The following is a 10,808-nucleotide window of genomic DNA, read 5'->3' as shown; positions in this document are numbered from 1 at the left end:
ATTTGCGCGTGGTCAGCATATGTGGCCAAACAGCACAAACTCTAGCAGCGAATAACCGAATCATCGTTACCAGCATGTGACCCCTCCCCCGGGAAAGAGATAAACAAAACAGAAATGCACGGCACCAGCAGCGGTGGCTGCAGCGAAAGGGAACAGCACGCGCAAAACAAGCAACACACACGTGCAGCAACAGAGTGTAGCGAGATAAGGTAGCGTGTAAGGAGAAGGAGGGAGTGCGCCGACGGCTTCTCGTCGTGGGTAAACCGTAACCCAGGCTTTTCCATCATCCCAGGACCATGATCATCGTCAACGTCGTCATCATAATCATTAGCAGCAGCATCACACCACGAAGTAGCAGCATTTGTCGAGACAGTTTTGGAGCACACGCATCCGCCTGGATCGATAATTTTATACTTGTGAACGCGCCGCAATTTCCATCCTTTACGTTCATCATAATACCTATATACCCTACCGCGCAGAGAACGTTTTATTTAATGAACCAGCTTCGACGTTTCGCTTCGTTGCTTATGTAAAGAGAGAAAAAAAGATTTGAGTAGCATAACTCGATCTACAAAGGAAATAGAGACAGAACAATGGGAACCTAGTGCTGGTATGCTATTAGAACGCGTGTCACTACGGACGAGGCAAATATGGCACAGGCTCAGAAGTCCCAGCAACAGAGGAAGCGAAAGATGGTTGCACATATTATACATTTTATCTGTTGAAACGCTGATTTATCCATCCCGAGCCCTCGTGTAATCGCAACGAATGTGGAGAACAAACCGCCTAATAATAATTGTAGCTGCTTTCGTTTTCAACCTTTCCCCGAACCCGAACTGCTCCATCTCGACAAGGGGGGAACAACGGGACGGCAGGGGAGGGTCGTGTAAGACACACGGAAAATTTTGTATTTGCTTTGTGTAGCGTGTATCTGTCTCCGGCAAGCCAAGTCAAGTTAGTTAGTTTACAATCTCAACCAACCTCTCTCGGTTAAGCTCCGTGTCATTTGTTTGTTTTTTTTGTCACTATCGTAGGTGTTACATAAGTATGTTTCCATTTCAATGCAATCGTTTCCTTATTTAAGTTTCACCACAAAATCCCACATCCATGTTAGTACGCCCGTGTTGGACTCTTTGAAAGCCATCTACTTGCCAATAAGTGAAGATGTATCGATGTTTTCTGTTTCCTTCCTTTAATGTATTAATCATTTTACCTTAACCCTGCGTACACGTGCACTCAAACAGATCCGTTTCTCGAACAGTTCCTGGGCAAAAAAGCAAAACCTTGTCGTTCACCTTGCGTGATTTTCGGAGTACGCCGAAACCGATGGGTTTGATATAACAAACAAATATATGTACTTGTATATTATTTGAAGAACGGTTTCATTCAGTGTATCCGTAAGGAAGTGGATTTTTGTTTGATTCTGTAAAGCATGGTTGGATTAAGTTAGTTGCAGAGGACACTACTGACGTTTCCCCGCTTCGCTTTCACTTCGATTCCGGCTCAGGAAAGCACCGATACGCTTCTGTAAGCTCGCCGTTGTACGAATTGAAACTGTGTATTCTTGTGTTTAGCAGTAGCCCTACAAAGAAGATACTTCACAAGGTATAACTCATTTTGTGGATTATTCTAGGTACGGTTGCAGGCGAAGGAAATTATATATGTATCCTTTTACTAGTTGGGTAACCAAGTATAACGAAAGGGAGAGAAAGCGAGAGAGCGAGAGAGATAGAACAAAAATTAGGGGGAAAGCAAGGGAACGAATGACAGAAAGAATGCGTGTAATGTTGTGCAGAGGATACGGGGAAAAGGCGCATTCCGACCAGTGCTTATAATCATAAACATGTCCGGGGTTGTAACATGAGCATCTGTAAAACTTACCTGCTATAAATCCATATTTATTCCCAATGTGTTACATAGAATTATACATAGTTATACTTAGTGTGTATCGTACGCGCCCAAGAATCAACGATGGTACGATTGCTTTGCAGCAGGGATAGTATCGGTCGTTTTTTTGTTGTTACCTTTATTGGCTTCTATCGGACCTACCGCTTGCCACCCAGTGCAAGTTACCAACTTCCGTCAGCACAATCGCGCACGTGATCGGTGTGGCGAGCGTTCTTGATGGAAATAAAATGCAGGAAACACCAAACGAAGTGAAGTGGGGTTTCTCTTCCGTTTTGCAACTTAAACTTTTTCCCCTCCGTCGTCGATGCATTTCCATTTCGGTTGCTTTAGTTTGTTGCATTTAGGTGTCGTATCGCGCGAAAATGGTTTTGATGTGCAAGCATACACACGTGCGCACAATAAGGTTAGCATTACTTGGACTGTGAAATAAAAAGGAAAAATTAAAAAGTAAGCAATCATTTCACCTACCAGCCGTGGAATGGTACGGGCGTAGGGACATGTAACGCAGGAGGAATTACTAGTGAATCACGCTTCGTTGTAGGACTTGGAAAAATGATTAATATAGCTGAGCAGGATGTCGGTTTCCTTCTACGCTGATCTGTGAAAGTATTGTCCAATCTCATTCATGTTTTGTTCGATGAAAATATGGTTCGATTTTGTTTTCTTTTACACGAATTTAGTTGGGAATTTATGATAAAATTTGACCCGCAATCCCGAACAGAAAATATAAAATGTAGGCAATACACGGGACACTCCTCGGTTGCACGCAAAATTCTTCTTCTTCTACTTCGATGTGATATTACACCGTAAACATGGCGCGTTTTGCGAAAATGCAACGGTCTGCTTAAGGTGGTTTTTGGCTAGAAAAACAAAAGAAATATTAAAATAACCTGCTGGCCAGATGTTCTGTGCAACCAGTCAATTGAAGCAGACCGCGGGCGCCTATCAGTGTGTCGAAGTCTACTAGTTCGCGTCAAAATTTATTTAAGTAAATGGTTATCCATGAAGTCCCGGTTGACGGAAATTAAAATTTTTTGCTGCTATCATGTAGTTCCAGCAAGAGTCCCAGCAATTTGTCATGGAAAAACTTGCTGTAACTACATGATAGCTGCAAAAAATTTGAATTTTTGTCAACCGGGGTGATTTTCACAAGCATGTTTGTTGGTTTCCCCATTCGTTTTTTTGTCAAAAACTCCAGTTGTGTTATAGTTTTTCACATTTCCGTGTATAATGGTAAATGTACAATGAACAGCTAAGTTTACTTGCGCATGGAATGAGGATGTAAAATGAACGATAGGCCGGCGGATAGGAACGAATAAAAAAGAGAATTCTTTCAGGAAAAACATCGTTCTGCTCGTCATGCTCGCCAACTAGATGGACTATTTTGAACCGAACGTTGAATGAACGCTGGCAGGTTAGAAAGACAAAGAGAAAAGGGTGATCGATCAATCGAGGAAAGTTGTTGGCAATAATCCGATTTTCGTATAACTAATCCACCTTTTTTAAATTATTTATCTTTACCCCACAAAAAAAAACCGGGGAAGAGTCATTAGTATTGCGAGTGAATGTTCCTACCGGGTTACAGTCAGTTTTAGGTGTGTGAATTACTCCTGTCCTCCTGCTAGCTTAGTCCAGACGGTGGCAAGCACTAACGTTCTTAGGTTTTATTTCTCTGCAAGTATTCTTTGTTCCACACTCGAATCAACAGCTAGCGACTTTCGGTTGTAAGAGATAACCGTTTACTGGTGGTTCGATAGCTGCAAACATTTGCCGAGCACATAATAAATAACCTCCAGACTACTTCATTAGGACCTGGAATTTACGTAAAATGCACCGGGCACCATTGGAATTGACGGAACGTCTGAACGGGAACTAATTAGGTGGTAAAATATGTTTATATTTTAATAAATATCTCCCGCCCGAGTGATACAAGCTTTTCGGTAAGCTTGGTTTAAATAGATGAAAATATGGATGAAGTCTGAATGAAACAAAACTCACAGACTCAACGGATGGGCACACGAAAGGCAGAAGGAGTTTTAAGGGCAACGTAAGTAAACGGAAATCAAATAGGCTTTAGATAGTTAGGTAAAGTAAATTTAGTTTATCTTTCCTCACATCCACACAAATGACCATGCCAATGAGAACAGTCTCCAGTTTGCTTTCTTTTTGTAAGAGGTTGCTTATTTGCAAACGTTGCTTTTGTTACTCGACCAGTTGCAATAGAGTATGCGCCTTGCATAATTGGTGTAATCCTGATCTGTGTTTTATTCGGCAAAAAGTATTCTAGTTTGAAACGTCCGCGGTACATCATACGTGGTTTTATTCTACAAAGCGTTAGTTTGGAAAAAAAACGGTCTGTTAAAATTATGGAAAGGTGCCAAGGAAAAGGAAGAACCTATAGGCTTAAGAGGGCAAAGGAAAATCTACAACAAACAAACTATTGGAAGTATAAATTCATCTGTCAGCGAGTCACTCGTGTGAAGCACGTACATTTTTGAGCAAGCCAGGGGTCACGTAAAATCGATGGTCTTTAGAAAAAAACGTAACTCCATTATGTTCCAGATGTTTTGAGGTGCCTTTTGGCCAGAACGCTGCTTTGCGTGTGATGCGCAAGGGGGCAGAAGTGTATCATATATTTACTTTTCCTTACGTAAGGAACAAGAAGGTGGTGGTTATGGGGGGAAAGTGAAAAACAAAAAAAAAACAACAACTACAAAATGCTTCGTTCTCTCCATACCTGCGTTTTAAGAATCTACCTATCTATATCCTATCTATCTAACGTTTTTTCTCTATACGACCCATTCATTATGTACTTCGTGCCATTTTCAACAAAATGTTTCATTATAACAAAAGTAAAAAAAAACGAAAAGAAACGAACGTTCTCTGCGGTTCTATACGTTTTTGTGTGCGGCATCTAGAGTCGATGCCGGGAGCGAGGAGTTTAAGCGGCCATGTAGGGGACAATTGTGTGATTATTTAAAAAAAAAGGAAACATGAAAAAGGATATACATTTTAAAGCGACCTGCCCATTTCCGGCGTGGCGGGAGAAAGGGGACAGAAAAGTTCTAGCTGGCGTAAAAATTGCATCTAAGAAGAACCAACACACAGAACAATACAAGCGGGTAAGCCGGCAGCAAAAAGAACAAAAAAAAAACAAAAACAGAAACCTGCATGAAAACACAAACGACAGAATGTGAAGTTATTAAATATAAAAGAATAAATGTTTAGTGAAAATCGGCAAATTCACAGTTGAAGATAAAAGGAGGGAAAACCTGACATAGAAATGTCACATCAATTGTGAATCGCCGGGGATTGTGGATTGCGCCAAGAGATCCTTTCGCGATCGTCTTTTAAAGACGCACGACCTGGTGCGATCGAATCCAGTGCCGCCTCTGATGTAATCATTTTTTTCCAACACCACACTCTCGTTACCGTCGGTCGTCAAGTCAATGAAATATAACGAACGCGAGGTCAAAAGCAAAAGAAATACTGCACATAAATTAAACACTTAAAGGAAAACAACACCCCGCAGCAGCGACAAGGAGCATCTTCTGAAGAAACTTACATATATCTCGAACAAAAACAAAAGAAACCAAAAGTAATATAACGTAGTAGAGCGGAAGGAGAACGCAAAACATAAGAGTAAGATAAGAGGAAAACAAGTAAATTGGAGTAGGAAAACCCCACTGAGGTGAACGTGGGACAGGAGAACTCGGATAATCCTTAGAAGTGAAAAGGAAGATGAAAAGGTATTTTTTTCGTTTTCATAATATCGGAAAAAAAGAAAACAATTCCAATCTACAAGAGAAGCACAAATTTCCTTCGTTGTGTGACCAAAGTTTTTAGACAGACAAACAAACAAAAAAAACTGGATTGCAATGTAGTGATGGTAAGCGTGCACTAACGAAACACTTCCTCGGGAACGCAAAATCGGTACCCTCCAAACAGGGTGGGGTGAGGTGCCTCCGTTGGTCCACTGTCATCCTTATTTGGAAGTACGATGCCGGTGGAACATTGGACGCCAAAACGACGACAAAAAATGAAGGGGACACAACCCGCCCGGTGGCACGAATCTACCCTTTGACCCCAGCAAGGCAGAGACTGTGACTGTGATGGTGTTTGCTCCCGTGAAAAGCACGCTACCAAGGGTTAAGCCTACGGACAACGGCAACATTCGAAAAGGGGAATGCGCTACAACGCCAGCAGATGTTGCTGCGTGGGAATCAATTCGCCCAATTGATTATCACGCGGTACGTTCGTCAGCTGATCAGACCCCTACTTGAACATCGGCGTGGCTCTTTCCGTTCGATACATTTGAAAGTGATACTAGTATACACGGCGAGCGGACAGCATTAGACACTTGAAGATCCCAACCACCTTGCTGCGGACATTGCGGTGGATTTTAATTTTTGCCCCGCGAAACCTTGATGAAAGGGAACCATTCTTATATCCCTTGTATTTTGAACCTTCTTTTAATATAAAAGCAAATATTTTCGTTTCTTTACGTCCAATTGCACGGTATAAGAGCTCGAGTTTTGTTAAAGTGATTCACATTTTTAGTATAGCGAATGTGGGGAATGTGAAATTGTTATTGATTTTATTTCACACATTTTGTTAACATTTTTTCTTATTTTACAAACAAGTGCAATTTATCGCCTCAACATAAAAGCAATACAACTACAGCAGCAATTGTTTTCGTGTTTTCATACTATGTTCCTATTGGACTTAGCAGACACAGAAGGGGGTTCAAAAATCTTGTAAAATGGTTCCCTTTCAGACGCCTGGGAGAATGTGCAAGCTACAGCTCTCCTCTTTTACAGTATTGTGTACCAGTTAAGGCTGCCGTCGGTCGGACGATAAAACGTTTGCCAAATCGTCACCAACCATCCCGACCCTAGCAATCAAGAAGGCAGGAAGTCTAACTTTACCTAGTAGTGACAAACAAATTCAGAGCGGAGGAGAGAACACCGCAAACAAGGGGGTTTATCGCGGAACAGATGATCGATCGATCCACATAGTCAATGGGAGGAAATAGATGCTGCGTAAGTAGGTTTTAAAGGTCGAAAGTAGAACGCGCACAAGCGGCAAAGAACGAAACTGGTGGATGGCCATTTCTCATTCCAAATGCCTAATGCCTAACACGAATACGATGATGGAAAAAAGAAAACTATTTAGCAAACGTGAAAATGCATCATGGCTAAAAATAGATTCTTCCGGTTCCGAAAGATAAAACACAAATCTCAAAAAGGTACTCCTTATCATATTCTAGTAAAAATAAAAAAAACGCAAACAAACACACACAGAAAACCATTTGCAGAGACGGTCAGTAAAGCGCGAACACCCATTCATAATAATCTATGGCATAAAATATACACACAAGAAAAGAAATTAAATGATACATTTATGTTTTTAATTAAATTTGAAAGGAACAGAATTACATGAGATCACCAAAAGAAAATAAAAGAAGAAGAAAAAAAATCATCGACACGGGGAAAAACAAGAATGTAGAAAGAATTGCCGCGACACCCCGACATGATAATGAGATGAAAAATCCACAACCGTACATGAGGATATACATCACACGAAAATCTCATCTCTGGATATGCCATACAACGCCGACGAGGGCGCAGATATGTAAAGAAAGCTAATCCAAGTAAGCCCCCCATTAGTGAGAGACAAGAGCGTACAAGTATGGTACAGCGTTTCTATTAGGTCATCATGCAATCAGAGTCGTCGGAACATAAGAAGATGAAGAAAAAGAAAAAGGTAAAAAATGCGCGAATGCTTTTGACAAAGATGGACGTACTCTGCAGTGCGGGGCAGCGACAACTACCTAGTGGCAAACATTTAATAAATATGTGTATCAAGTTTGTCATACCGTGGTGGTGTGGCGTAAGCTTGCGTGAATCAGTGAAGTCCTACGCATCTAGAAATCCGTAAAACTAAAACCATTAAAATTTGAAGTCGACACAGACGAGAGAAAATGGGTTGCAAGTGGCGGAAGCAAACAATGCAAACCGAACTACTTTACCGCGCCACTGCAGCGATGAACATTAGGCAAACGAAAAAAAAAAACAGAAAAGATACAAACATTACAGCGCGAGGTTGTTGCAACACCGCCAATCGATTACAACACACAGACACAGCTGACGACGAAACAATTGTGCTGCAGCGGTTTATGCAAATGATGCGCGAACGCGAAAAACCAATGTGTGTCGATAGAGAAAAACAAAAGATAGAGCAAAGGAAAGCGTCGGACGAAAGAGAGAGATTGTGAGAGCTGCAAGTGCAGAACAGAAACAGTAAATAAAAAAATAATTATAAATAATATAATAATATAATTGTGTAAACTAATGGCTGGAATTTATAAGAAACTAAATATATAATAAAAATAATAGAAAAATAATTAACGATCGGCGTTATGTTTATTGATCATCTATAGAATGTTCAGTAGAACCAATTGAAACGAAATGAGTATATTGAGTAGTCTGCATATAATGATGGAGAAAATTTTAGTTCATGTAAGTAATTTTATTTGTTAGTTGTAACCATTTTTTTCTCGTAAAAAATGTAGTCAACTTTCCAGTGAATTTTGAACTTTCGAGCATCTTTCGAGCAATTTCAAAAATTTAATTTTTTCTTGGATGAATCTGATGAGTAAAACAGATTCTTGAGCGGTTTCAAACCAGAATCAACAACATCCTTTCGAGATCGCTCCCTGGACGGAACTTCTCAGATCTCGAATAACTGCAGCCTGATCGTTAGCTTGAATTATCGCCGTTCCGGCCACGATCATATTGGCGCCAGCCTTCGCGCATTGCTCTATCGTAGCCAGCCCCACTCCTCCGTCCACCTCGATGTCCAGCGTGGGATAGTGCTCGCGTAACCATTGTACTTTTGGCATCATGTCGGCCATAAACTTTTGTCCACCGAAGCCGGGTTCCACGGTCATAACCAGCACCATGTCTGCGTCGGCTATGTACTGTTGAACCGCGTCTACTGCCGTGCCCGGTTTCAGCGCCAGCCCAACCTTCATGCCGGACTCACGCACCTTCCGGCAAATATCTGGCACGCGCTCCATGACCGGTTCGATGTGGAAAGTGTACTGCTGGACACCGGCATCGGCCATCGGTTCAATCCACTGTTGTGGGTTTTGGACCATCATGTGCGTCTCAAAGAAGGCATCCTAAAAGCGAATACGAAAACTGATAACACTCATGCCACGAGGAGTCCCACCGATGAGATTGGTTGATTTACCTTGATTTTGTTCCTCAAACACTTCACCACCGGATGGCCGAAGGTTAGATTCGGTACGAACGTACCGTCCATGACGTCCAAGTGAAGATAGTCCGCGCCATTGTCGAGCAAGCGTTGAGATTCCACGTGGAGCTGCGATAAGTCGGCATTAAGAATGGAAGGGCCAATGCGAGCACTTAGGGAGGACATTTTGTCGAGTTCGGTGCACCGGAACCAACTGTTGGGCTTTTACTGTCCTCTCTCCGCACAAAGGTCAAACGGCGTGTGTTTTCAACACATGATGGAGAATGGCTGGACCCCCTGGAGCAAACATAACGTGTTTGGAAAAAGTATTGTTCTCGTGCTAGAAATCAATGTGGTAATTGAGTATATAAAACGAAAAATAATACCAGCTGGCAAGTAGAATCTAGTTCGACAAAGATTTTCTACGGGTAGTTTTGTTTTATGGCTAAAAAGATTAAAAAATATCGTCTTATCAGAATGTTTGCCGGAAGTACAACCCTGGACACGCAATATATTTCCTGCCTCTTTCTAAACGGGCTAGCCCTGTTGGACGAAACGGGAGCACTCTATTTCTCTCTGTAGGCTTGTGGCAGTTGAGATACGTCAGCGTACTATTTTGACAACACGTCGGTCGCGTTTGTTGTGCAAGCAGTGGTCGCAAGGATTAAAACTCAAAAATGAATAAATTACTCATCTGTTTAATAATTTGTATGGTATTACAAAGTGTTGCTTTTGCCAAGAAGTTCAAAGACAAGGAGAAACCCGCATGGGCGAAGAAAGACATACGAGATTTCAACGATGCCGACATGGAGCGGCTTCTCGAGCAGTGGGAGGTTAGTTTGGAAGGACAATAACATTGATTGGTGCCGTTGTTTTAAGTGTTTTCTTTGAACCCTTGTTTGCAGGAAGATGACGAACCCCTCGAGCCGGATGAGTTGCCGGAGCATCTGAGACCCCCGCCATCGATCGATATGGCCAGTGTGGATCCTTCGAATCCCGAGGGTATACTAAAGCAGTCGAAAAAGGACGCACCCTTATGTCGTTTGTTTCGGTGAACGGAAATCCCACCCGGCAAGAGACGGAAGACATAACCAAACTATGGCAGACGAGCCTATGGAACAATCACATTCAGGCCGAACGTTACCTGATTGACGATAATAGGGCAATATTTATGTTTAAGGACGGCGCACAGGCGTGGGAAGCGAAGGACTTTTTGGTTGAACAGGAAAGATGCCTGCATGTATCGATCGAGAACAAGGAGTACATGGGCAAGCACAACAAGGACGAGCTGTAGGGCCAGTCAAGCAGTTGGAAACCGATATTAAGTTCTTCGGTTCTATGATTCTCTTTATTTTGCTTATTTCTGTAATACACCATGAACTATGTCGTCGAGAAAGACTGAAATAAACGAAGCATTCTGTTAACAAGACTTTCCAGTCATTTGGTGTACCGACGATATCTGCTAAACGTAGAATTGAGCAAAGCTGCACGGATGTTATTTCCATACAAACATTTCAAAACATTTCCTGAAAGGCGGCTTTTTTAGGCTTCCTGTTTCAATAAGTCATGCGCTGTGTTGGCGTTTTAAAATGTCAAAAACCACATGGGCGGCATGTTTGTTTACGTTAAAAATGCAATCA

General features: G+C 41.9%; 2 protein-coding genes across 2 annotated transcripts; one reads left to right on the top strand and one right to left on the bottom strand.

Moving 5' to 3' along the window:
- Positions 1–8,420: 8,420 nt before the first annotated feature.
- On the bottom strand, positions 8,421–9,451 carry LOC131294972 (ribulose-phosphate 3-epimerase). Its single transcript, XM_058323030.1, has 2 exons — positions 9,166–9,451; positions 8,421–9,094 (listed from the first exon to the last, which is right to left on the bottom strand). Exons 1-2 carry the CDS (start codon positions 9,352–9,354, stop codon positions 8,600–8,602), a joined length of 684 nt encoding a protein of 227 aa, XP_058179013.1. The 5' UTR covers positions 9,355–9,451; the 3' UTR covers positions 8,421–8,599.
- Positions 9,452–9,789: 338 nt separating this feature from the next.
- Positions 9,790–10,589, top strand: LOC131280968 (LDLR chaperone boca). Its single transcript, XM_058310217.1, is given in 3 exon segments — positions 9,790–10,001; positions 10,074–10,185; positions 10,188–10,589. Coding segments are annotated over 3 exon segments (543 nt in total). The 5' UTR covers positions 9,790–9,845; the 3' UTR covers positions 10,463–10,589.
- The last annotated feature ends 219 nt before the right edge of the window (positions 10,590–10,808 follow it).

This window comes from Anopheles ziemanni, chromosome 2 (assembly GCF_943734765.1).
Source record: "Anopheles ziemanni chromosome 2, idAnoZiCoDA_A2_x.2, whole genome shotgun sequence".
Lineage (NCBI taxonomy): Eukaryota > Metazoa > Arthropoda > Insecta > Diptera > Culicidae > Anopheles > Anopheles ziemanni.
The sequence above is the reverse complement of the archived record's forward strand: the minus strand, read 5'-3'. Positions and strand labels throughout refer to the sequence as shown.

Excerpts from the sequence above, each read along its gene's own strand:
- LOC131294972 (XM_058323030.1), bottom strand. The coding sequence starts at position 9,354 with ATGTCCTCCCTAAGTGCTCGCATTGGCCCTTCCATTCTTAATGCCGAC. Across the intron at positions 9,095-9,165 it reads GTTTGAGGAACAAAATCAAG|GATGCCTTCTTTGAGACGCA; the intron begins GTAAATCAACCA and ends ATTCGCTTTTAG.